The sequence below is a fragment of the Dendrobates tinctorius genome, unplaced genomic scaffold (genome assembly GCF_039654945.1).
Source record: "Dendrobates tinctorius isolate UK_male_01 unplaced genomic scaffold, ASM3965494v1 ptg000058l, whole genome shotgun sequence".
In the NCBI taxonomy this organism is placed as follows: domain Eukaryota; kingdom Metazoa; phylum Chordata; class Amphibia; order Anura; family Dendrobatidae; genus Dendrobates; species Dendrobates tinctorius.
In genome coordinates, this window is record NW_027361726.1 from 1798488 (window position 1) to 1825340 (window position 26853).

At 46.3% G+C, this 26853-nt stretch overlaps 1 protein-coding gene across 2 annotated transcripts in view; it reads left to right on the plus strand.

The window, feature by feature from the left end:
* The first annotated feature begins 1883 nt into the window (after positions 1–1883).
* Positions 1884–26853, plus strand: part of WDHD1 (WD repeat and HMG-box DNA binding protein 1) — a 72586-nt gene continuing 47616 nt past the window's right edge. The window contains exons 1-17 of one of the 2 annotated variants that reach the window (XM_073577933.1): positions 1884–2039; positions 3485–3564; positions 6076–6187; positions 10966–11117; positions 12174–12285; positions 13018–13068; positions 13158–13253; positions 14159–14251; positions 14729–14835; positions 15838–15979; positions 21861–22044; positions 22422–22597; positions 23359–23543; positions 24480–24721; positions 24860–24997; positions 25787–25943; positions 26372–26486. In XM_073577933.1, the coding sequence (XP_073434034.1) occupies positions 3488–3564; positions 6076–6187; positions 10966–11117; positions 12174–12285; positions 13018–13068; positions 13158–13253; positions 14159–14251; positions 14729–14835; positions 15838–15979; positions 21861–22044; positions 22422–22597; positions 23359–23543; positions 24480–24721; positions 24860–24997; positions 25787–25943; positions 26372–26486 (2139 nt within the window). In that variant the 5' untranslated portion in view covers positions 1884–2039; positions 3485–3487. Of the gene's footprint in view, positions 2040–2061; positions 2424–3484; positions 3565–6075; positions 6188–10965; positions 11118–12173; positions 12286–13017; positions 13069–13157; positions 13254–14158; positions 14252–14728; positions 14836–15837; positions 15980–21860; positions 22045–22421; positions 22598–23358; positions 23544–24479; positions 24722–24859; positions 24998–25786; positions 25944–26371; positions 26487–26853 lie in introns of those variants that run through there. The other variant, XM_073577932.1, reaches the window with a different exon arrangement.

The following is a 26853-nucleotide window of genomic DNA, read 5'->3' on the forward strand; positions in this document are numbered from 1 at the left end:
GTATATACCGTGTGTGTGCTATGTGTATGTAGATACACAAACGCCTTGGCCGCCTCCGTCAGTGACTTTAGAGCCCAGTGGCCATTTCTAGATGTGTGTGTATACTGTGTGTATATACCGTGTGTGTGCTATGTGTATGTAGATACACAGACGCCTTGGCCGCCTCCGTCAGTGACTTTAGAGCCCAGTGGCCATTTCTAGATGTGTGTATATACTGTGTGTGTATATACCGTGTGTGTGCTATGTGTATGTAGATACACAGACACCTTGTCTGCCTCCGTCAGTGACTTTAGAGCCCGGTGGCCATTTCTAGATGTGTGTGTATACTGTGTGTGTATATACCGTGTGTGTGCTATGTGTATGTAGATACACAAACGCCTTGGCCGCCTCCGTCAGTGACTTTAGAGCCCGGTGGCCATTTCTAGATGTGTGTGTATACTGTGTGTGTATATACCGTGTGTGTGCTATGTGTATGTAGTTACACAGACGCCTTGGCCGCCTCCGTCAGTGACTTTAGAGCCCAGTGGCCATTTCTAGATGTGTGTGTATACTGTGTGTGTATATACCGTGTGTGTGCTATGTGTATGTAGATACACAGACGCCTTGGCCGCCTCCGTCAGTGACTTTAGAGCCCAGTGGCCATTTCTAGATGTGTGTGTATACTGTGTGTATATACCGTGTGTGTGCTGTGTGTATGTAGATACACAGACACCTTGTCCGCCTCCGTCAGTGACTTTAGAGCCCGGTGGCCATTTCTAGATGTGTGTGTATACTGTGTGTATATACCGTGTGTGTGCTATGTGTATGTAGATACACAGACACCTTGTCCGCCTCCGTCAGTGACTTTAGAGCCCGGTGGCCATTTCTAGATGTGTGTATATACTGTGTGTGTATATACCGTGTGTGTGCTATGTGTATGTAGATACACAAACGCCTTGGCCGCCTCCGTCAGTGACTTTAGAGCCCGGTGGCCATTTCTAGATGTGTGTGTATACTGTGTGTGTATATACCGTGTGTGTGCTATGTGTATGTAGTTACACAGACGCCTTGGCCGCCTCCGTCAGTGACTTTAGAGCCCAGTGGCCATTTCTAGATGTGTGTGTATACTGTGTGTATATACCGTGTGTGTGCTATGTGTATGTAGATACACAGACGCCTTGGCCGCCTCCGTCAGTGACTTTAGAGCCCAGTGGCCATTTCTAGATGTCGCGGGTTGTGAATCTGCTCTCTGTTAGTAGACAGTAATCACAGGTCATGGGACGAGCGGCTCCTCAGCTTCCTCACGTGGTCGATCTGTCACTCCAAGAACCAGAACCATTTTTTCCGACAAATTTATTAAAGAATAAAACTGACTGAGAGAAAATGGTTGTCGCCCGTAGCAACCAGATGCTTTACTGCATGCTAAGCTCTGCAAGACGTGACAGCCGCGCTGTTTGCTCTGGGCGAGCGAGTGATAACCTGACTCCATTACCACAAGGGTCCGCGGTGCAGTGCATACAGCTATTGGGGGTATGGCCATTTTTGTGGACTGTTCACATAACTTCGCAGGGGTTGTTTCCTTAAAAAGAAAATGTGGCAAATTCGGTAATAAATAAATACCGTAATTGGGTTGTAAACAACAATAAAATGTTTATGAACAGATTGTCATTTCGTGTCTACAGCCACAATGCAGGCCTTTGTATCACCATGGTAACAGACAAATCCTGCGTAGTCAGATGATCTGGAGTACGAGGATCCGCCACATAGGGGGTGCTGCACCCAGCAGCTGGGTGACAACTGCTAGGACAAAGCTTGCGGTTGTTCTACTTAATGCGCTCTGCTAAACCGAGACTATCCAGCGGGGGAACGGTTAACACGAGATTGGCGCAGTAGTGACATCACTGTAAAATACCTTACGTTAAGGGTGTGGTTTCTGGAAGCGAGGTTTGGAACGCGTCGTGGAACGCAACTTCCTGTTTCCGGTCACTAGGATTCCCGCTAACAACTTGCAAATTACGCGCGAAAGTTGAAAACGCGGAGTCTGTAGGCGCCGACACCCGGTATGTGCGATTGTCTGCGGTTTCTGTGTGACTTGTCCTCATTGTCACTGATCGGGTGTTGGGGCTGGGGTTATTATCACTTCCCGGGTTCTGTGATGAGATTACATGGGAATGTGTAATAATGTGATGTTACTGGAGTTGTTCCCCATGTACTGTTATATGTGTGCAAGCAGCGCTACTATGGCGTATTCTGCCGAAACTGCCATGAAGCGTCCGGCGGAAGCGTTTCCCGACCTGTCCTCCCCGACCTGATCCGTCAGCTTTCCCGACCCGTCATCCTCCCCGACCTGACCCGTCCGCCTCCTCTGTCAATCATTCTCCACAATGGTCTTCTTGGGGAAACAATGGATGCTCATAAAGAGGAATAGTGAGGCGACCAATCAGGTGGCTGCTCACACTGTACATCACTCCTGCGAGAAATAAGACGCGACATCTGATTGGTTGCCAGGAATAACACTGTCACTTGCTTTGTCCCCCTGACTGGATCCAAAAATCTTTTTTAAAGGGATTGGCCATCTTTTTTAAACTTCTGTTTTTCCTGTTCTGCAGCCCCTGTGTTTGGGGCTAAAAAAATAATCATTTTTGCAAAATGGGTTCTAGATGATAGGGGGCGTCTATAGCAGGCCCCCGATTGCCATGGTGACCCATGTTGTCAATTAAATGCCTCGGTCTGAGATTGAAATGGTGAAACTGCAGCGATCGGCGCACGCTCTTTCGATATCTGCCACGTATGATGTGGATTAGCTTCTGAGCCGGATCATACTTTCATTTGAGACCTATGGAGTAAATGTACGTCACGGGTCGTCAAGGGGTTAAATGGCCATCACTTGCTGACCGGCCTGCTGTACATGGCATGAGGCCGAGAAGGAGTAGAAAATAAAGTATCTGTTTGCCCATTGACTTTTTTTTTTTTTCTTTAAGTTTTTTTTGTCCCCACTACCCCCCATCCTTTGCAATTCTTTGTGGGAGTGAGGCAAAAAACTACTGTAAAAATAAGATTTATTTAGTCAAAATAAGTAAGAAAGAAAAATATATATATGAAATGCAGTTTTTTGATTATTAAAAAAAACAAACAAACAAGTTCATGATGTTTCTGAAAAGCCCCAAAAATTATTAAAAAAAAAAAAAAAAAGTGTGTGAAAGAAATGATGGAAAGTTTCAGTCTTAAAAAACGAAATCATTATAAGGAGACTTTATGGCCCTGGCGCTCACGTCGGCTGCAGCGTATGTTGGTTCTCTGCTGTACAGTGATGTGGTTTAGTCGACTCTCTTGCTTTCACACAGTTTTAAAACTAGTTGACCGTGACACCATCTAAGATTCCGTGCGTACATTGCTTATTTTTATTTTTTTTTATTTTGTAGCTTTTAATCACAGCCTGCCTATTTATTTTCATGCTGCTTTAGTTTGTTCCAAGATCTATGCTGAAATGTCACCTGTCTTGCAGAATATGCCTGTCGAAAAGAAGCCCATGCGATACGCGCACCTCGAGGGACACACAGATGTTTGCTTCGATGAAACTGGAAGGTAAACACTTTTACTCCTTGTTAAAAAAAAAAAAAAGTTCATCCCTTGTGGTCCGTTTCACACATCTGACATTGACGGCCCAACTAGAGAGCCTCTGGATCGGATGTGGAAGTGTGCACTCGGACCAGCCTAAATATACAGGTGCTTTTCACAAAATTAGAATATTATCAAAAAGTTCATTTATTTCACTTCTTCAATACAAAAAGTGAAACTCATATTATATAGAGTCATTACAAACAGAGTGATCTATTTCAAGTGTTTATTTCTGTTAGTTGATGATTATGGCTTACAGCCAATGAAAACCCAAAAGTCATTATCTCAGGAAATTAGAATAAATAACAAAAAAAACACCTGCAAAGGCTTCCTAAGCATTTATAAAGGTCCCTTAGTCTGTTTCAGTGGGCTCCACAATCATGGGGAAGACTGCTGAGGTGACAGATGTCCAGAAGGCAGTCATTGACACACTCCACAAGGAGGGTAAGCCACAAAAGGTTGTTGCTAAAGAAGCTGACTGTACACAGAGTGCAGTATCCAAGCATATTAATGGAAGGAAAAAGTGTGGTAGAAAAGGGTGCACAAGCAACCGAGATTCACAAGGAAGTAGACTGCTGCTGTAGTCATTGCTTCAAGAGCCACCACACACAGACGTATCCAGGACGTGGGCTACAAGTGTCGCATTCCTTGTGTCAAGCAACTCGTGACCAATACATAACGCTAGAAGGTTCTTACCTGGGCCAAGGAGAAAAAGAACCGGACTGTTGCATAGTGGTCCAAGGTGTTGTTTTCAGATGAAAGTAAATTTTTCATTTCATTTGGAAATCAAGGTCCCAGAGTCTGGAGGAAGAGTGGCGAGGTCACAATCCAAGCTGCTTGAGGTCTAGTATGAAGTTTCCACAATCCGTGATGGTTTGGGGAGCCATGTCATCTGCTGGTGTAGGTCCACTGTGTTTTCTCAAGACCAAAGTCAGCACAGCCGTCTACCAGGAAATTTTAGAGCACTTCATGCTTCCCTCTGCCAAGAAGCTTTTTGGAGATTAAAATTTCATTCTCCAGCAGGGCTTGGCACCTGTCCACACTGCCAAAAGTACCAATACTTGGTTTACAAACAACAGTATCACTGAGCTTGATTGGACAGCAAACTCACCTGTCCTTAACCCCATAGAGAATCTATGGCAGACCTGGGCAAGGGGCGGCCCCCGGGCCGCATCCGGCCCGCCCACTCCCTGTGACCGGCCCGCGGAGGGGTCCGGGACTTCTCCGGTTCCTGCTTTCCTCATGAATCATTCATGAGGAAAGCAGGAAGCAGAGGAGTCCCGGCAGACGTGGCGGTGAGCGGAGCGGACCCCAACCTCCTGTGAGCGGCGCAGAAACATTGCCTCCAGTGCACCGCCCACACACCAGACCTGCGGCGCTGACTGGTCGAGGCTGGAGGAGGGCGTGGTCTGAGAGAGGGCTGTGTAGATGCCGCTGGTGGCGTCTGCTAGCAGCAGTATACATCACACCACGCCTCCAACTCTGCTAAAATGTGCAGGCGTGAAGGCGTGGTGTGATCTATACTGCTGCAAGCAGACGAGTGAACACTGTGGTGCAATGTAAGGCTAGCATCAATTACTTTAGACTGGGACTGGACTGGGTGTTTGGGTTTGGACTGGGTTTTTACGTCAGGCAAGGGTCCATATTTTCATTGTATTGTAAATCTTTGCATTGTTTAACATACTGTTTGTTTATGAAAAGATAGCATATGTATACTATATATTATATACATGTATAGTATTGGGTACAACTGAGTTAATTATATTAGTCCGGCCCTCTGACACCATCCCAATTTCAAATGCGGCCCCATGGCAAAATTAATTGCACACCCCTGATCTATGGGGTATTGTCAAGTGGAAGATGAGACACCAGACCTAACAATGCAGACGAGCTGAAATCTGCTATCAAAGCAACCTGGGCTTCCATAACACCTCAGCAGTGCCACAGGCTGATCGCCTCCATGCCGCGCCGCATTGATGCAGTCAGTAATTGGTAATTGATGCCAAAGGAGCCCCGACCAAGTATTAAGTGCATTTACTGAATATACATTTCAGTAGGGCAACATTTCGGATTTTAAAATCATTTTTCAAGCTGGTGTTATAAAGTATTCTAATTTGCTGAGATAATGACTTTTGGGTTTTCATTGGCTGTAAGCCATAATCATCAACTAACAGAAAGAAACACGTGAAATAGATCACTCTGTTTGTAATGACTATATAATGAGTTTCACTTTTTGTATTGAAGAACTGAAATAAATTAACTTTTTGATGATATTCTAATTTTGTGAGAAGCACCTGTATGTACTATAAGCCTTATTCAGACGTCTGCATCTCGCACATGAACCCACTATAGCCTATAGGCTGATCTTGAAGCATATGTGGGTGACACATGGATGGTAAATGTGAGCTCCTGCTCCGAGCTTATATCCACCCCGGAAGGCTGTGCGCAGCACGTAACATTCATCTCATTGCTTCCCAGCTGTCTGGTGACCTGTGGCAGTGATGGAGACATTCGCATCTGGGAAAATATAGAGGACGATGACCCCAAGTCCATCAGTGTTGGAGAAAAGGCGCATTCATTTGCTTTAAAAGTAAGCACAATTTTGCTATGTCCCTATAACCGTCTTATTTACTGTCATGTTTTCGGCTCCTGTTCTCTTTGTTAGACCTCTTTCAGACGTCCATGTCTCTCGTAGGTGTGGTTACAGTTTTCACACGCACACGTACCGGAGACGCTTGCACACATAGACACATTGCAATCTATGTTGCTGTGCACATGTCTGTGTGTTTCCACGGACCGTGTGTCCATGTGACCCACATGTAAACATATACGTTTTTTAGCGGCAGCACAGGCCTCAAAACATCCCGCACACGGATGACACACTGGGATGTCATCCGTGTGTAACGTCCCGGCGCCTGAGAAGCAGCAGTACAGTAAGCGCTGTTCCCAGCACCGAGTGCTGAATATGGCTGTGTGAGTTTTGCCTGGCTTGTTATAGAAAATACAGGGGAACCCATGCCAGATTTTTAATTAATTTATGTTATTGCGCAGACGGTGGGTGATGAATACTCTCATCCGCCACTCCTGTTCTCAGTTATTTGCGGCAGCAGGTGTAGGCTGATTGAAGTAATTGTCCCATCAGCCGCTGCCTTCTCTCACTGTTATGAGTTTGAATATAACTCAACATTCTTCCCTGCTCGCGCTGATTGCCGGCAGAGAAAGGAAAATGATGAGAGACGTCTTCAGCACCCGGTGCCAGGGAACAGGCGCTTACTGTACCGCTGATTACCAGGCGCTGGTACGTGTGGTACTGATGCGGCACATGGTTGCTACACTTCTGCTACAAGTATTAGGGTATTTTTCCACGGCCCGGATTACATCAGGATTAGCTGTGGATTGAACGCTGCGTACAGCCGCAGTGTTTAATCCACAGCGTCCAGATGTTACAGCATAGTAGAGGGGATTTTAAGAAATCCCGTTTCCACTATGCGTACTAAAATGCGGGTGACACACTCACGAATCCGGACATGCGGCGCGTCTTTATAGAGTGCAGCATATCTATTTATATCTTGCGGAGACGTTTAGATTGACTGGTGTAATTCACACTGCAACCCCTTTATTACACCTTGTCAAGGCTCCGTTTACTCTACATTGTGTGCACAATCATTATTAATTTTTTTTTGAGAACCTCCAGAGTTACCAGCACACATAATGCATTTTTGTTCTTGTAGGTATTTTTATTTATTATTTTTTAATCAGGATGGAAAAGTGGTCAATAGTCTATGGATAAGATGCGGTGATTCCGCATGTGTTCAATGAACACTTGTGGAATCACCGCGCATAGAAAAGGGGGCTGTGCTTTCGGTGGAGAAGGCTTTCCGCTACGTCCAAAGCGCTGGAAATCTGGACTGTGGAAACACACCCTTACACACACTGACATCTCCGGTACCGTTTTTTTTTTCCGGTACCTGAAATATTAGGACGTATGAACCTGGCCTTACATAGTTACAATTACATAGGTTGAAAAAAAAGACCCTGTCCATCAAGTTCAACCTTTCTCCACCAATTGTACATTTTGTCTCTAAGTTATCTACAGTTGTGGCCAAAAGTATTGACACCCCGGCAATTCTTCCATATACTTGAAAAAGGCCGCAATATGGCCGAAACGTATTTTATACGGGCAGAATAAATATTTGATACGATTTTTCACCTGGATTGGATGCTGTTCCTTTTTCTTATATGGACATTTGTTCATTTGGGTCCATGAACCTTTGAACCTGCATCCACTTTTCCGCTGTGCTGTCGGCTGCTTTTTGCTGCACCCCTGCAATTCTGTCAGATAATACTCAGTTTCTTCCTGAAAATGATTGCAAACACAAATTCTTTGGTATTATTATCTTCATTTAATTTGTCTTAAATGAAAAAACACAAAAGAGAATGAAGCAAAAAGCAAAACATTGATCATTTCACACAAAACTCCAAAAATGGACCAGACAAAAGTATTGGCACCCTCAGCCTAATACTTGGTTGCACAACCTTTTGCCAAAATAACTGCGACCAACCGCTTCCGGTAACCATCAATGAGTTTCTTACAATGCTCTGCTGGAATTTTAGACCATTCTTCTTTGGCAAACTGCTCCAGGTCCCTGATATTTGAAGGGTGCCTTCTCCAAACTGCCATTTTTAGATCTCTCCACAGGTGTTCTATGGGATTCAGGTCTGGACTCATTGCTGGCCACCTTAGAAGTCTCCAGTGCTTTCTCTCAAGCCATTTTCTAGTGCTTTTTGAAGTGTGTTTTGGGTCATTGTCCTGCTGGAAGACCCATGACCTCTGAGGGAGACCCAGCTTTCTCACGCTGGGCCCTACATTATGCTGCAAAATTTGTTGGTAGTCTTCAGACTTCATAATGCCATGCACACGGTCAAGCAGTCCAGTGCCAGAGGCGGCAAAGCAACCCCTAAACATCAGGGAATCTCCGCCATGTTTGACTGTAGGGACCGTGTTCTTTTCTTTGAATGCCTCTTTTTTTCTCCTGTAAACTCTGTTGATGCCTTTGCCCAAAAAGCTCTACTTTTGTCTCATCTGACCAGAGAACATTCTTCCAAAACGTTTTAGGCTTTTTCAGGTAAGTTTTGGCAAACTCCAGCCTGGCTCTTTTATGTCTCGGGGTAAGAAGTGGGGTCTTCCTGGGTCTCCTACCATACAGATGCCGACGGATAGTACGGGTTGACACTGTTGTACCCACGGACTGCAGGGCACCTTGAACTTGTTTGGATGTTAGTCGAGGTTCTTTATTCCACATCCGCACAATCTTGCGTTGAAATCTCTTGTCAATTTTTCTTTTCCGTCCACATCTAGGGAGGTTAGCCACAGTGCCATGGGCTTTAAACTTCTTGATGACACTGCGCACGGTAGACACAGGAATATTCAGGTCTTTGGAGATGGACTTGTAGCCTTGAGATTGCTCATGCTTCCTCACAATTTGGTTTCTCAAGTCCTCAGACAGTTCTTTGGTCTTCTTTCTTTTCTCCATGCTCAATGTGGTACACAAAAGGACACAGGACAGAGGTTGAGTCAACTTAAGATCTCTCCTTCAAACCACATATCCAAGCCCTTTCCACTTCCTGCCGACTTCAACTCAAAAATATTTCACGAATCCGTTCATTCCTCAACCAAAAATCTGCAAAAACCCTAGTCCATGCCCTCATCATCTCTCGCCTTGACTACTGCAACCTCCTGCTCAGCGGCCTCCCCTCGAACACTCTCGCACCCCTCCAATCTATTCTAAACTCTGCTGCCCGACTAATCCACCTGTCCCCCCACTATTCCCCAGCTTCTCCCCTCTGTCAATCCCTTCACTGGCTCCCCATTGCCCAGAGACTCCAGTACAAAACCCTAACCATGACATACAAAGCCATCCACAACCTGTCTCCTCCATACATCTGTGACCTCGTCTCCCGGTACTTTCCTGCACGCAACCTCCGATCCTCACAAGATCTCCTTCTCTACTCCCCTCTTATCTCCTCTTCCCACAATCGCATACAAGAGTTCTCTCGCGCATCACCCCTACTCTGGAACTCTCTACCACAACATATCAGACTCTCACCTACCATCGAAACCTTTAAAAAGAGCCTGAAGACCCACCTCTTCCGACAAGCCTATAACCTGCAGTAACCACCGATCGACCAAACCGCTGCATGACCAGCTCTACCCTCGCCTACTGTATTCACACCCATCCCTTGTAGATTGTGAGCCTTCGCGGGCAGGGTCCTCTCTCCTCCTGTACCAGTTATGACTTGTATTGTTTAACATTATTGTACTTGTTTTTATTATGTATACCCCTCCTTACATGTAAAGCGCCATGGAATAAATGGCACTATAACAATAAATAATAATAACTTTAATCCATGTCTACTGGCTGCAAGTGTGATTTAGTTATTGCCAACACCTGTTAGGTGCCACAGGTAAGTTACAGGTGCTGTTAATTACACAAATTAGAGAAGCATCACATGATTTTTCGAACAGTGCCAATACTTTTGTCCACCCTCTTTTTTTATGTTTGGTGTGGAATTATATCCAATTTGGCTTTAGGACAATTCTTTTTGTGTTTTTTCATTTAAGACAAATTAAATGAAGATAATACCAAAGAATTTGTGTTTGCAATCATTTTCAGGAAGAAACTGAGTATTATCTGACAAAATTGCAGGGGTGTCAATACTTTTGGCCTCAACTGTATAAGAGAGGTCTCCATCCCTTGTAATATAGGAGAGGCCCTCCATCCCGTGTAATATAGGAGAGGCCCTCCATCCCGTGTAATATAGGAGAGGCCCCTCCATCCTGTGCAATATAGCAGAGGCCTCCATCCTGTCTAATATGAGAGCTCCAGTACAGATCCCTGCGGCCCCCCTTCTCCCAGTACAGATCCCTGCGGTCCCCACCGCTGACTATATCCAATTTAGAGAATGTACCATCTATGACCACTCTTTGTTTCCTGTCATTTAGCCAATTCCTTACCCATCTGCATATAGTTTCCCCCAGTCCCGTCTTCTGTAGCTTCAGTATAAGGCTGTTATGTGGTACAGGATCAGTTGTCTCGATAAATCACATCAGTGCACGACCAGCATCCAGATCCGCACTGACCTCCTCATAGAAACCAACATGCTAGTAGAGAACATTCCTGGAAAAGTTTAGATTGACGGGTGTAATTCACACTGCAACCCCTTTATTACACATTGTCAAGGCTCCGTTCACACTACATTGTGTGCACAATCATTATTAATTTTTTTTGAGAACCTCCAGAGTTACCTGCACATGTAATGCATTTTTGTTCTTGTAGGTATTTTTATTTATTTATTTTTTTTAATCAGGATGGAAAAGTGGTCATAGCATCTTCCAACAATGCAATTCAGATGCACACGTTTCCCGCTGGCGACCCGGATGGGATTCTAACTCGGTTCACCACCAATGCTAATCACGTAGTCTTTAACACTGATGGCTCTAAGATTGCAGCTGGCTCCGGGTAAGTGACAATGCATCATGCGCATAAGTGCTGCGTTCAATATTAATGGCCTAGCCTTCTTGTAGGCCGTCTGTATCAGATTGATGGGGTCCCACTCTTTTATCTTCACTGATCCCCTATCCGAAGGGGCTGTGGTGCTTGTTTGAGTGCCGTGACCATAACTAGCAGCCTCATAGACATATATTGTCCAAGCACTGCAGTCAGTGTGTGAATTCAGCCGTAGGGCTCGTTCAGATGAGTAGACGCGGTCAGTGTGTGGTCTGTGTTCGCCATGGACAGCACACACCCAGTGTGCCAGTGCACAAGGCTGATTTTCCACATGGACCTGCTATGGGAAGAATACAATTTGCGCTTCACAATATATTTTAGTCCTTTTGAGACCAAATTGTAGCATGCACTCTGACTGCAGCACTGGCACAAAGTGTAGCCAATTTTCGCACATGCGGACATGACTTTTTTCAATACAGCCGACTGAAACCGGCCTAAGGCTGAATTCAACTGAAAGATAAATAACTCGTCTGTATCATCAGTGATTGACAGACAGGTCTTACATCTGAATGCGATGTTTTCTTTCTCTGTTTTTCACAGACTCATTGAAAAGGTGTTGGTGTATACTGGCTCCAGAATCTCGCCATAAGGCCGGGGTCACACTTGCGAGTGTGATACTCGCGCGTGGATACCCGGCACTGTATTTCTATGCAGCCGCACACTCCGGTGCCGAGCGCCGGCGGCAGTCACTGGTACTGATGCGAGTTTCTCACATCACACACGCAAGTGTGACCTCGGCCTGATGTTATCTGCGCAACCAACAGTCCTTGTGGAAAATCACACACAACAATTGGCTTATTGACCTTAATGGGTCAGTATTCAATGCAGCAGAGCCGTGCCTGTGTGGCCCATGTTGGCGGTGGCCAAGCCGTGCCTGGGTGCCCCGTGTCTACGGCCCAGCTGTGACGTGCCTTGTGTTGGTGGCACCATTGTGTGAAGCCTGTGCTCCTTCTTAATCGTTTATATGTTGAGATATGCTTTATTAACGGTATTTTATTCTTCTTTTAGGGATTTCTTGGTGAAGGTTGTGCAGGTGGAAGACAGCAGTGTACAGAAGACTCTGCGTGGACACAGCGCTCCAGTATTAAGCGTTGCCTTTGATCCTAAAGATGAGTATTTGGTACGTTTTCTTGTTGTATACTGCTGAACTTATGTTGTAAAATGGCAACTTGAAGTAGCTACTTGCTGGGAGTTGTAGTGTTACAACAGCCATAGAAGCAGTTTACTGCTAACTGAGTATTTTAATGATTAATTTCCCTGCATGTAGTCTGCTAAGTATCCAATTTATCATCCACATACGATTATGCTTTGCATCGGGAAAATGCTAAATAGCTTGCTGAGCAGCACGAGATGCTGAATACTTGAGTGCAGTTAAAGCAACTAGAAATGAGCATTAACCTGGTCCAGCGCCCACGTCTGTATTCTGCGGCGTTCGAACAGCCTCTACCTGCTGAAGTCCCCAGCGCCTCTTCTAATTTGTTAGCCCCACGTGACATCATCGTTGTGGTGGGACGCATGGCATCCTGCCGGGCCCATCAATCTAGAGAGTTGTCAGTGATGCCAGCAGGTACGCTAGGGTTCACTGGGTCCTCCAAATCGATTGCCTCATCTCTAAAAGCAACCTGGAACTATGGCTGCCCTTTGACAAGCTCAGTGGTCTTCGCCTTTGTCCAGCTGTTAAAACCCCACAAGTTGCAGCAGTCAGGGTGGCTCTTCAGGTTGAATTGGTCCTTTTCCGTCTTTCTGCTTCTCCCTTGTTAGTGACCTGATGTTTTCTGGGACATGGTGGGATGGGGAGCCGGGTATATGCTTGTTTCACAATGCAGGTGTTTGGGTCTGTTCTCGTTCCCAGGCATCTGCAGGATGTGACGGGACGGTGAGGATATGGAACATAGAAGAACAGGTACATTTCCTATGCACAGAAGTAATGTATTCACAGGTGGAAAGGTCCAACATTGTATTTGATCACTGCCATTATTTTCATTTTTTCAGATTTGTGAAGTAAATTTGTCCCTTCTACCAAAGTGCAATGATGTGGTCAATGCCAAGTCTATTTGTCGTCTGGCATGGCAACCCAAGAATGGAAAGGTGAGTCGACTCATACCGGCGATCATATCGCGTTTTACATGACACGTGTTGGATCTGCCGTCACTCCATGATCGGTGGCCGTCCAGACTCTGGTACACTGATGTAATTCTGTGTCCTCATCACTGATTGTTTCCTCCACTGTGGCCCCTGCCGCCCACTCTGCTGGAGTGTGAGAGGGAACCAGCTATCAGATTCATGCTGCCTGAGCCACGGACAGACGGTGACTGAGATGGCAGCCAGGTATGTTTTACTCTGACATGTTGTGGCGGTTTCAGAGTTAAACGTACTTTGAAAAGCCAACCACGGACTACAAGGCCGATGCGTCAATGTGTTTACACCAGAAAACTAGCGGAAAACACATGTGCAAAGTTGTGAAATGTTTGCCGAGGGCAAAGTTTGCACAAATTTGTATGGACTTTTGATATTTTCACAACCGTTTTGGTCAGCTCAGCCAATGCAGGCAGAGCGGAGGAACGGTGGCTGCGTTTTATACTCCAGGAATGTTACTGCAGCGTCTGATGGGGGTAACATTTATGGAGCAAACTGCTGATAAAATACAGCAAATTCATTAAGTTCAGCCCCCCTATTACCACACACCCCTTTATTAGACTAACAGAGAGACAGATCCCCGGCCGGCTTCTCCCCACCCTGATCGCTCTGACAGATCTCTCCTTATGTGCACCCACTTCTGGGAAGATCTGTCAGTCCACGGGGCGTCAGCTGGGGAACGTGCTACGGAACAGTCACCTGAGACAGTTCCCAGCCGGCCTATACAGGATAATTGATAATTTGTGAGCGTTTCAAAGTAAACCTTTCCTGGCCGCAGTCTCTCCGAAAGTGTTCCCTGTAGGTCGCCATGTACACCACTAAGTGCCAGTAACACGTCTGTATTCCCGTCTCCGCAGTTACTTGCTGTTCCAGTTGATAAAGCAATTCAGTTTTATGAGAGAGATGCGTGGATGCTGAGTTTTACCCTCTCTGATGACTTCATAAGTCAGGTACGTCTATTTGCCGAGCTCACCCACCATATATTGTCCTTTGTGCCGCCTTACCAGGCTCTGTTGCTTGCTGCTTGATGTGTCCGATATTTGATTCGGCTGCAATACCACACACAACCTGCCGACGTTTATGGCGCTGTTTTTTTTCCTGTACTATCCCATTTAACCTGCGTGTCTGGCCAAATGCTAATGCACAACCATATTAATAGGCAGTTACCTATTATTTAGGCCATCAGTAGGGTAATATGGGTGCTGTCATTTCACGCATCACTACACCGAGAGCCTTTATTTTGGGCTCTGTCTTGGTACATTTCCTGAGTGATGACCTCCAGAAGTGTCATTGGGGATTTTGGCTGTTTGGCTTCTCTACAACCAGCTCTTTTTACCTTTTATGCCGCAGTTTTTCATGTCTGGAGCTCCCTTTTTACATGTGTGTTCTGTAGATTGACCTGACATTTTCCTTCTCCTGCATCTCAGCCTCTGAACGTGGTGACTTGGTCTCCCTGTGGACAGTTCATCGTAGCTGGAAGTATCGACGGCCGCATCGTGGCTTGGAACGTGATTAGTAAAGCCTGCTTGGAAAGGTGACTACTGAAGACTAAGGGCCCCGTCACACATAGCGATCTCACCAGCGAGATCGCTGTGTGTGACACTTCTCAGCAACCGTCCCCCCCCCCCCCCGCCGATATCGCTGATGGAAAGCCCTGGACATTTTTTTGGTCGCTGGTCTCCCGCTGGCCAGCACGCATTGCTGTGTGTGACAGGCGGGAGACCAGCGAGCTGGTAACTAAGGTAAACGCAGGGTTTCTAAGCGGTGCTTAGAAACCCGATGTGTACCTTAGTTACCAGTGCGCTGATGCAGGGAGCTGGTAACCAAGGTACACATCGGATTTCGAAGTGACGCACGCCCCTTAGAAACCAGATGTGTACCTTAGTTACCAGCTCCCTGCATCAGCGTGCTGGTAACTAAAGTACACAGCGACGCCGCGCGCTCGGCGTCGCTGGTGCTGATTGCTGGTGAAGAGGTCTGTTTGACAGCTCACCAGCGATCATGTAGCGACTCACCAGCGATCCTGACACGTTGATATCGTTGTCGGGATCGCTGGTGAGTCGCTATGTGTGACGGAGCCCTAAGGACAGGGCGTCCACAACACGACACCACACTGCTGGATGATTTCACATGTATGTCCCAAGATTAGACGTTATCCCCCAGCCAAGGGCCAAACGCTGGCACCCTCACTGATCCTGGACACTGAAGAGCGTGATCTGAAGGGAGCGATGCTCGATCATGAGATCTCTGATCCATTCATTCTCAATGGGACCGCCAGAGACATCCCAGCTCTGCTCTTTACTGCTTTCCAACACTCCCATTAAGAATAAAAGGATGAAGTCTGGCTTTATTGTGCATTTTTGTTTCATGGTCAGATAGTTGGCCAAGACGTAGATTATTTTTAGGAAACATTATAAGCCCACATGCTAAAGAATAAAGAAAATAAGAGTGAGTGAGCCAGAATAAGCGGCTATGCATGAGGCCTAACTGTTAGTAAGGAAACCACTTCTCATAGATTGTTCTTCTGTCTCACCAGGGAGCTGCACGACAAAGGGTTTACAATATGTTGTCTGTCTTGGCACCCAAAGCTGCCGCAACTTGCCTACACCGACAATGAGGGCAATTTAGGGGTGCTGGAGAATGTCTGCCAAGGGGGTGGCTCGTCAGCCAGCAGCAAGGCAAGTCCTGCGGGGTCTCAATGTTTAGCTGTGATGGATTTCTGGGATTATTGTGATTTGCCGCTCGTTCTTGTGGAAATAAAATCCTTTCCATGAGGATGGTGTCACAAACAGCAGTGTTTTTTTTACAGAAAAGCACTAGGCTAAAGGTAGATTCAGCAATTAGTATTATAAATCATTCCTTCAGGGTATTTGTACAGAACGTCTCTTTGTAGGTGGAAAAGACCCTTGGTAGGTATGAACATGCGCACTACTATGTATGGCGGCTTGTTGTGCCCATGTTCAGTCTCTGTACTTGTATTAGTCAATGACTCTTCTGGCCGCTCTCTACGAATATAGAAAGAAAGCGTCTTTCAGTCCACCGACATCTGCCAGGACGTTGTGTGCGTGCACCTTTAGGTTCCTATTCCTTCACAATTCACGTCTGTTTTTGGTTAAATGTCCAAAATTTTAACCCCTTCACGCCATGGACAATTTCCGTTTTCTCTAGCAACCTTCCACGACAGCATAGGAGGAGGTTGTCTCCACGCGCTTATGGGGGACAGGAAGCACGAGAGGTTAAAAGGTCCCACTCACCAGTGTCTTTCCTGTCCCCCATGGGGCATGGAGAGGTCTGGTATGCTGTATGGCCGGCTGCTGCAGTGTACCTGGAGATCCAAAAGCCGGGCAATGGTGGTCGGTGGCGCTGCCTCCCCTCCTTCGTTCTGCTCCCGTCTTCCTGTGAATTCGGGACCGTTCCTGGCCCTCCCGCGCTCCCCTATGGGGGGTAAAGCGGGCCAGTGATCCCTGACCGGAGGTCTCCTGTAGCTCTCCGGTCTCTCCTCCTCCCCCTACGTGCAGTGCGATACCCGGAAGTGACGTCACGCGCGGGTCACTTCCGGGGTATGTGGACGACGCACTATCATGGCGGCCCCCATCCTGTTGCCGGCGCGTTGAGCTCGCCAGCGCTTCCTGTGCCTGCTCCGGGACCCAGGGAGGAGGAGGGGGAAACAAATGATTGCGCTGAGGGCGGAGTTAACCTGTTATTAACCCGCTGGAAGACGCCAACATGTAAGACACAGAATTCCCTGTTAGCATGGACGGGTCTTCCTGCCCTGCGTCTGCAGAGCCCAGCGCTGCCCCAGCCACAGTGAGTGTACCTGGGGGTAGGTCCTAGTAGTGCGATTCGGGATAGAAGTCCTCAAAATACTTCTCCCCCTTTTTCTTATAGGGAGAAAAGTCTGCCCATAAAAGCACCAATACTTCCAGCAAATCAGCCAAATGTGCTATATGCAGTACAAAGCTCCCTTCAAACTGGGAGAAAAAGCTATGTCAAGCTTGCACGGATAAAGTAGTCAGGGCTGAGCACCCATCATTAATTGATGAGATCTGTAGCTTGGTCACTCATCAGGTTCAGGCCTCTTTAGCCGCCCTGCCCCCCCTCCACCACCTCCACCCACTCCGATTATGGGCTCACCACCCTCGAAAAAACGGAGAGTTCAGGTAGAGGATTCAGAGTCCGAATCTGAAAGATCATACAATTCAGGATCCGAAAATTGGGAGCAACCGGGAACCTCTAAGTCGGCCAACACTAGAAAGTACCTCCTGTCCACGGAATATGTGGAGGAGTTGATCAGCGCAGTACGCAGTGGGCCTAGAAGAGGAACCAGTTACACAGACAGCACAGGATCGCATGTTTGGGGGATATGAAGGACCTAAACTTCCAGGCTTTCCAGTTCAAAAAAGTATAGCAGATATGATCTCCCAGGAATGGGAGTACCCAGAAAAACGCTACTCAGCCCCTTCAGAGCTTTGACATAGACTTCCCCTGGAGGGAGAGGAGATTAAATGGGACATCTCGAAAGTTGATGTCCAGGTGGCAAGGGCGGTAAAAAAGACAGTTCTGCCGTTTGATGATGTGTCCCAGCTTAGAGACCCGATGGACCGTAAAGCAGAAAGCCTCCTGAGAAAAACATGGGAAACCTCTGCCTTTACTTTAAAATTAGGAATTGCGTCCACTTGTGTGTCTAGGTCTCTCTTCCTATGCATTGAGGAGCTAGAGAGCCATATTTCTCGTGGTACCTCGAGAAGTGACCTCCTTAACTCCCTCCCTATTTTGCAAAGAGCCACTGGCTTCCTGGCGGATGCATCAATGGAGATGATCCGTACCTCTGCCAGAGCCATGGTACAGTCAAATTCTGCCAGACGTGTCCTCTGGCTTAAAACGTGGAGTGGGGATGTTACATCTAAGGTCAAACTCTGCTCTTTACCTTTCAAAGGTGAACATGTCTTTGGCCCTGCCTTAGACGAAATTCTGGAGAAGGCCTCAGATAAAAAGAAGGTACTTCTAGAGCAGAGAACCACAAAAAAAGCGTCTTTTTCGAGCCCCCCAGAATCAGTCATCCCAGCCGCGAGGGAAGGGAAAGACGGGAAGATGGAGCTATGCTAAAGGGAGAGGCAGGAACTTCCTGGTTCCCCAGCAGCAACAGCCCCAGGAAAAACAATGTCTCGATCCCGGTGGGGGGAAGGCTTTCGAGGTTCGTTCTCGCTTGGCAGTTGATCTCCAGCAGCCCCTGGGTCCTCAGTGTGATCGGAGAGGGCCTACTGCTGGAACTCGAATCCTCCCCCCCAGCGGGGAATAAGAGTTACCTCCCTACCATCTCGGGAGATTCCGGCTCTAAATTCTGGCATTCAGCTTCTACAGTCAAATGCCATCTCTCGGGTTCCCGTGGAGGAGCAGGGAAGGGGGCATTATTCCAGATTGTTCCTAGTAAGGAAGCCCACAGGGGAGGCGAGAATATTAATAAATCTGAAAGGCCTCAACTGACACATTGCATACCACAGATTCAAGATGGAGTCAGTAAAGACCGCCATTCCTCTGATAGGGCCGTCTTACTTTATGGCAACTATAAATCTGAAGGATGCTTATTTCCACATCCCCATCCATCCTTCCCATAGAAAATATCTGAGGTTTGCGATCTAGCAAGGTCCAGAAATAAGGCACTTTCAGTACAATATGCTTCCCTTTGGGATATCATCTGCCCCTCGAGTATTCTCCAAGATCATGACATCAGAAGCCAGGGCATATGTATTGTACCCTACTTGGACGACCTACTGGTAATAGCAGCCTCCTACAAGACCCTGGAATACCAAGTAGCTCAGACTCTGGATATTCTCCAGTCATTAGGGTGGATCCCGAACATAAAAAAATCACAAATCCAACCATCCCAGGTGGTGAAATTCTTAGGAATCCTGTTAGATTCAAGGAATCAAATGTCCTTCCTCCCGGAGGAACATCAGAGATCCATAATATCAAGGATCTCAAAATTCAGGGAACAGAGGTCCCCCGACCCTCAGGTCAGCCATGTCCATCCTAGGGTCAATGACCTCCTGCATCCAGTCGGTACCTTGGGCGCAGGCCCATTCCAGAAAGCTCCAGTCCCGTATCTTAAGGAACTGGAAACGGGATCACACCTGCCTGAACAAGAGGGTCACGACTCCAGGAGCGGTGAAGGCCTCGCTAGCATGGTGGATGGATCACAAAAACCTGTGCAAGGGAATCAACTGGTCCCAGACCCCCCTAGTCACGGTAACAACAGATGCCAGCAAAAAAGGCTGGGTAGCTGTAGTGTCTCGACACCCATTCCAGGGGTTATGGAGCCAGAAAGTGAGCGCAGGTTCCTCAAACTTCAGGGAACTGAAAGCGGTGGAGGAGGCTCTACTAGCAGCAAAACACCTAGTCCAGGGCCATCATATCAGAGTCTACTCGGACAACATCACAACTGTGGCCCATCTCGGGCACCAGGGCGGCACAAGATCCAGCAACTTGGAGAGCCTCTCAAGCCGAATATTTTGCTGGGCTGAAAGACATCTCAGATCCCTGACCGCAATCCACCTAAGGGGTACCGCCAATCTTCAGGCAGATTTCCTAAGCAGAAAACGTATCCAGCCTGGCGAGTGGACCTTAAACAAAAGAATCTTTCAGAAACTAGTCAACAGGTGGGGCCTCCCGGAGGTGGACCTACTAGCCTCAGGAGAAAATGCCCAGCTGAGAAACTACTTCTCCCTTAATCCCAAGGACAGATCCCTGGGAGTGGATGCCTTCGCCCACAGATGGAGGTTCCATCTAGCATATGCCTTCCCGCCAGTTCCAATTCTTGCCGCAACCCTGAGGAAGATCTGGGAGGATCAAACTCCAACCATCCTAGTAGCTCCACTATGGCCAAAGAGGAGCTGGTACTCTCTAATCACAGAGCTACAGGTAGACGGGCCATTTATCCTACCCATAGAAAACGACCTCTTGCAGGGCCCTCTGCATCACCCGAACCTCAGGGGTATGAAGTTAGCGACCTGGCTACTGAAGCCTAGATCCTGAGGACCAGGGGGCTATCAGAGGCGGTAATAAAAACCCTCCAGAAATCTCGGAAACCGGTCACCATTGCTATATATAATAAAATATGGAAAAAGTTCTCCTCCTGGTATCTGCCAGGTCTGCCCGACCCAGAGAACCCTAACATTTCCCGTATCCTGGATTTCTTACAGATGGGGCTGGAACTAGGTCTAAAACCTAGCACACTGAAAGTACAGGTACTCGCATTAAGCTCTATGTTTGACTGTGACTTGGCTAACCACAGGTGGATAAGAAGATTCATGACATCAGCTGCTAGGCTACATCCAAAGAAACTAGTTGCTGTTCCTCCATGGGTCTTGAATGTGGTACTTACGGGACTCACTCAATCACCCATCGAGCCCCTGTCATCCTGTACTTCTCAACACCTCACCTATAAAATGGCTTTTCTTATAGCAATAACTTCAGCAAGGCGAGTGGGAGAACTCTCAATCAGGGAACCCTACCTAACCATTAGAGATGATTCCGTAGTCCTCTCCCTTGATCCGTCTTTTCTGCCGAAGGTTGTGTCCGACTTGCATAGATCTCAAAATATAATTCTTCCTTCATTCTGCAAAAACCCAGCAAACTCCAAAGAGGAGCTGTTTCATACGCTGGATGTAAGACGTATAATTCTCCACTACTTGGAGTATACCAAACCCTATAGAATCAACCACAACCTATTTATCCATACCTCTGGTCCAAACAGAGGAAAGAAGGTGGCAAAGACACCATTGCCAATTGGATTAAAAAGGCTATCTCTGAAGCATACCTGGCGCAAAATATCACTCCCCCTGCAGGGATCAAAGCGTATTCAACACGATCTACCTCTACTTCATGGGCTGAGAGGGCAGGCGCATCTTCAGAGCAGATTTGTAAGGCAGCAACCTGGTCCTCCTTACATACCTTTACTAAACACTATAGATTAGACCTTGTGTCCAACAGGGATCTAGTCTTTGGCCGAAAAGTTCTTCAGGCCGTTGTCCCCCCCCCTAGTGCTCCTCCTATGCTGTCGTGGAAGGTTTCTACAAGCCGAATTACCGGTAAGTCTGATTCTATTTTTGCCTCCCCTTCTTAACAGAGCCATATCTTTTATTTTTCTGTCCACATAGACATATGAGGGCTTGTTTTTTGCAGGACGGGTTGTACTTTTGATCAAAATGTTCATACCTACCAAGGGTCTTTTCCACCTTCCAGTACAATGAATGGTGTGGTTGGAGCATCACACCACCAGCGATTGTTAGCAGCAGGTCCTAGCTGTAATAACAGCCATCACCTGCCTGGTATGGTGTGGGCTCCGCTCCATACACCCACTTCTGACATGAACTGTACATGTGCTGCGGATGTCATGGAGAGGTTCGAAAAAAGGCTGTGACATCTGTCCGTAGTATCGCCATTTAAAAAAAAAAAAAGTAAAAAAATCAAAACCTGCTTTAATCCGGATTAAAATGTTTTGCACATTGAGTGATACAGTTGCAAAATGTTAATATTTTGTTACCTGGTTCCCTTCTACAGGTGACCAGCTCTGCAAAAAAAGATTATGACGAGCTTTTCGACGGTGATGATGACGAAGACTTCCTAAATGGAGATATGATGGATCATCAGCCTTCTGTAGGAAATGAAGACGACGATGACATCATCACCCCCACGCCTGGTCACGCAAAAAAACGAGCCATCTTGGATGATGATGATTCATTAGGTGCCACATTTGGATTGTAATCTCTATAAGGAAAATTACAATAGGAAACCTCTAGCTTATCTCATTTGGGGGAGCTAAAAAAGAAATGTCTGGCTGAATTTGCACCAAAAAAAGTGTTTACGAGCATTACACCTCATCTAGTGCGGTCAGATGCTTTTTTTTTTTTTCTACACTCACACCGTAATGTCACCTGCCGCGTCGCCTGTGCTCGGGCAGCCGCCTCGCCAGTGCCCCGACAGCCGTTTCAGATCACTGTAAGCTTTATATTAATGTCATTTGATTAGTGGGCCCTTGTGTCTACTGACGGAGTACTGACAGGGATGCGACATCTTGGCATTTTATTCACAACCACCCATTTTTTTTCTGCTTCTGTTTAGATGTGCCAACCTTGAAAGCAACTGAGAAACCAGACGGGGAACAGGATGATCAATCTATTAAGGACCAAGTTATTCTGTATCCATCAAAGCCTTCTTATAGTGGTCCAATGCCAACTCCTCCACAAAAGCCTTTCCAGCCGGGCTCTACACCCTCACATCTGTTACACCGCTTTATGGTAAGTGCAGGTTGATATATGCAAAGTCTGCTAAATTTATAGCAAAGTAGGTGTCAGTGCAGATTGCAGACACCATGGAGATCCTCAAAAGGTAAAACTTCTCAAAACTTAGGAGAAAATACAGTATTATATGTGACCATCCACGTTAAAGACTGTATTATAGTTGGCTTTGGTCTTCCAGGACCGCTGTGTGCAGTGTTATGCCCCTCTATTACACCCTGTCTTCTGGGGTTGAGCTTCTCTTTAAAAGATTATACATGCTTCATCATTTGGTGTCTTTTTAAGGGTATGTGCACATGTTGCGAATTTTGATGCGGATCTGCAGCGTTTTTTGACTTGCAGAATTGCATCAAATCTGCAGTGTAGTGCACAACCAATGTTAGTGAATGGTAAATTAAGAATTGCTGTGCACGTGCTGTGGAAAAATCCGTGCAGATTTGCAGCGGGTTTTTTTCCGCAGCATGTCTTTTTCTGCAGCATGTCAATTCTTTTTGCGGATCCGCAGCAGCATTTTCCAGTCTGGCATATTTATTTATTCATTAGCTTTTCTCTCTGTCAACACAAGGATTCATTTCAACCGAATAAAATCCCAGTAACACCAACAAATCCAAACAGCAAAACCGCACTGAAATACGCATGAAAACCGCAAGCGTTTTTCCCTGCGTTTTCTGCCAAGAGATGCGGATTCTCTGCAGAAACTTCCACAGGCTAACCTGCAGCGTGTGCACATACCCTAACTCTCTTCCTTTATTTTTCTTTAGATGTGGAACTCAATCGGTGTAATCCGCTGCTACAATGATGAACAAGACAATGCCATCGACATCGAGTTTCATGACACCTCCATACACCACGCCGTGCACTTGACTAATTCACTCAACCACACTATAGCAGACCTGTCTCAAGAAGCCATATTATTGGCTTGTGAAGGCACTGACGAACTGGCAAGGTGAGGGTTTATGCAGTTAATCTCTTGTTTTAGTAGTTCATTTTGATAGTGTTTTATGTAAAGGTTGATGACGTTTCTATGTTTAATCTTTATTTGTAATCTTTGATGCTGCTTCTGTTATACGGCGAGATGTAATAAAGGCTCAATATTTATATCATTTTTGTAGTATATTTTATTATGTATGTGGTACATTTGACCAAGTGAAGATGATAATTTCACATTTTGGTTATGCAAGAAAAAAAAAAAATCTGTATTTGGCTGGTTCACACTGGACGCCTCTTCAGATTTTCCACAGCGTTAATATCCGCATTACACAGCATGGAGCTTGTTGAGTTTCAACAGGATTTTCTATATTGAAAATGAGCAGTAGATATAGACATCCGGTGATGGTCGGGTTCTGCTGCGGAAACAGTACCCAGAATGTAGATCAGAATGATTAAAGGTGTTATTCCCTTTCATTAAAAATGTAATACCTGGCCACAGGTTATCGGGGTTGTGCGGCCTTAGGTTACAAGTCTGCCGTCACCCTATGTGACGGCAGACTTGTGAATCCTCACCAGGGCTGTGGAGTTGCTAAGCCAAACCTCCAACACCAACTCTGACTCCTCAATTTCCATGACTCTGACTCCGACTCCACAGCCCTGATCCTCACGTCGTGTGTGATGATGATTCTCCAGTGCTGGCAGCGGTATGCACCTTCCCTGGGTCCCACCGTCTCCACCACTGCTTCCGGTGCCTGGCTTTGACTGTTTCGCTGACATATTGCTGGCTAATAAGTGGGTGCTGAGCAGGGGGTCCTGTGTACTTGGCTTTTTTAGGTGACTTAATGGACAATTCAGGGATGTCCTAACAATATGCCGCCAAGATCTGCCATGAGGCTTCCCAGCTAAATTTTACGTTTAAGTACTAATTAATCCAGTTAATTTCTTTCCACAGCAAGCTCCAGTGTCTGCACTTCAGCTCATGGGACAACAGCAAAGAATGGATGGTGGACATGCCCAAAGGAGAAGACATCCAAGCCGTGTGCCTGGGCCAGGGATGGGTGGCTTGTGCTACAAGTGCCTCCTTAGTCCGCATCTTCACTGTAGGTGGAGTTCAGAAGGAGATCTTCAGCGTCCTCGGGCCGGTTGTTTGCATGGCCGCTCACGGAGAGCAATTAGTCCTAGTTTATCACAGAGGTTGGTCCTTTCTGTATGGGGAAATCATATTCCTCATTGTGGAATGACATTTTATCCGTATTCATCTGCATGCCGCTCATGTGCTGGGTTGGCTGTTGCTCACCAATGTAGTAAAGCCCCTTCTCTCCTTTGTTACAGGTACCGGCTTTGATGGAGACCAGTGTCTTGGAATCCAGCTTCTTGAGCTAGGTAAACGAAAGAGGCAAGTCTTACATGGAAACCCTCTTCCCTTGTCTAAAAAGAGTTTCCTGTCCTGGCTCGGGTTCAGCGCTGAAGGTAAGGTCCGGCATTATCCAGAGTGTTGAGGTTTTGTTCCACGTCGTTCACATTAGTCGGAAGCACTTTTAAAAACAAGGTCTGAGATCATGTTGCTAAATTATCTTCATATGTTTTGGTAAAGAAAGGATTATTTCTGGTTCATGTAGTTCAGTCGTTGGTCACAAGATGGCAGCAGGCTACATGGTTTTCCTTTAGTTTGTGTAATTAGCATATGCAGTTAATTAGCAGCCTGACCTAAGATGACAAACGGATATGTTCTCCCAGGAAAAGCCACAATTGTGCAACAAAATATGCTATGGATTTGTTTCTAAGTAAAATTTTTTTTTAATTAACGCAACATATTTCTATTTGAATCTGTTAACTAGTAAAACAATGTATGTGGATCTGTAAGGTGGATCTGTATAGTGACACTCTGGCGACACCAGTCACAAGCACACATCGTGATCATCAGTGGTTGTTCGGCCTTTGTATAAGGCAAGAAGGCAGCGCAGATGAAGCTCCACTCACCCATGGCAGGCAAATGGCTGCACGATTGTAATTGTAAAAAAAAAATAGTACGATTGGCCGCCTGCAATTTCGGACCCTGCTCTTAGTCAAGAGAGAATGGTGGTGAATAAGTCACCCCCCCATCCTGGTGACTAATGGGGTCTCACAGCAATCTGACAATTATCTATCCTGTCGATAGGCGATAATTTTGGAGACTGAACAATTCCACGAACATATGATAAAACCTCAGCCTGTTATCGGTATGCCTGGATGATTGTAACCGGTGTATTCTCCTATCAGGGAGCCCCTGTTACGTAGATTCAGAGGGTGTTGTGCGGCTGCTGAACAGATCTCTCGGACATATTTGGACCCCCGTGTGCAGCACCAGGGAACATTGCAAAGGAAAGTCTGATCACTATTGGGTGGTCGGTGTCCACGAGAGCCCCCAGCAGTTACGGTTAGTATCCAGACACTCTGATTGGCACTGCCTTGTTAGGCCTGTTTCACACATCCGTTTTTTTGGCATCCGCCATCCGTTTTTTGCATCTGTTTTTGTGTGAAAAAACGGATCCGTTTCCGTTTTACCGCAAACGGATCCGTTTTTTTTTACGGATCCGCTATAACCGCTAATGGAAGTCTATGGGACAAAAAAACGGATCCTCCAAAAAAATGGCGGATCCGTTTTTTAACGGAAAACGACGGATTTGAAAAAGCGGAAGTGTGATCCAGGCCTTATGCTGGCTTGCAAACGGGATCCCCTCCATATGTAGAAAAATCCTAACATTGTAGGAGCTGATTTTTACTGCACATTGCATAAACAAAATAAAATGTATATTGACTATTAAATTTTTCTATTTCATACATATTTTTTTTTGCAATTTAAAGGTGTATCCCTTGCAAAGGGTCAAGGTTTCCGCCGACACTTCCCCGTCCAGCGATGGCTATTTTGCCCTTCAAACTTCCTTACTGCCAAATTACTACAGAGAAAGGACAGATGGAGGTAAGAAATAAACACAGACAGCACTGCCAGATTGAGGATACACAAGGGCATCGTGATTGGTATAGGCAAAAGCACTGAGCCCCCAGAACTAATAATTATGTTTCATATCGGCTGTCAAGTTACAAATTCTGGTGGAAATGACCATGACTAAATGGAATTTACTCTTTCGCCTCATTGGGGGACACAGGACCTTGGGTGTTATGCTTTCTGTCCACTAGGAGGCAACACTATGCTTAATCTGAAAAAGATTTGGCTCTGGCTCCTCCTCCACAGTATACACCCCTGGGCGGCATCCGCCTTACCTCAGTTTTTGCTTAGTGTCGCTAGGAGGCACACCGAAGAAGATTCTTCTTAACACAAATGAAGA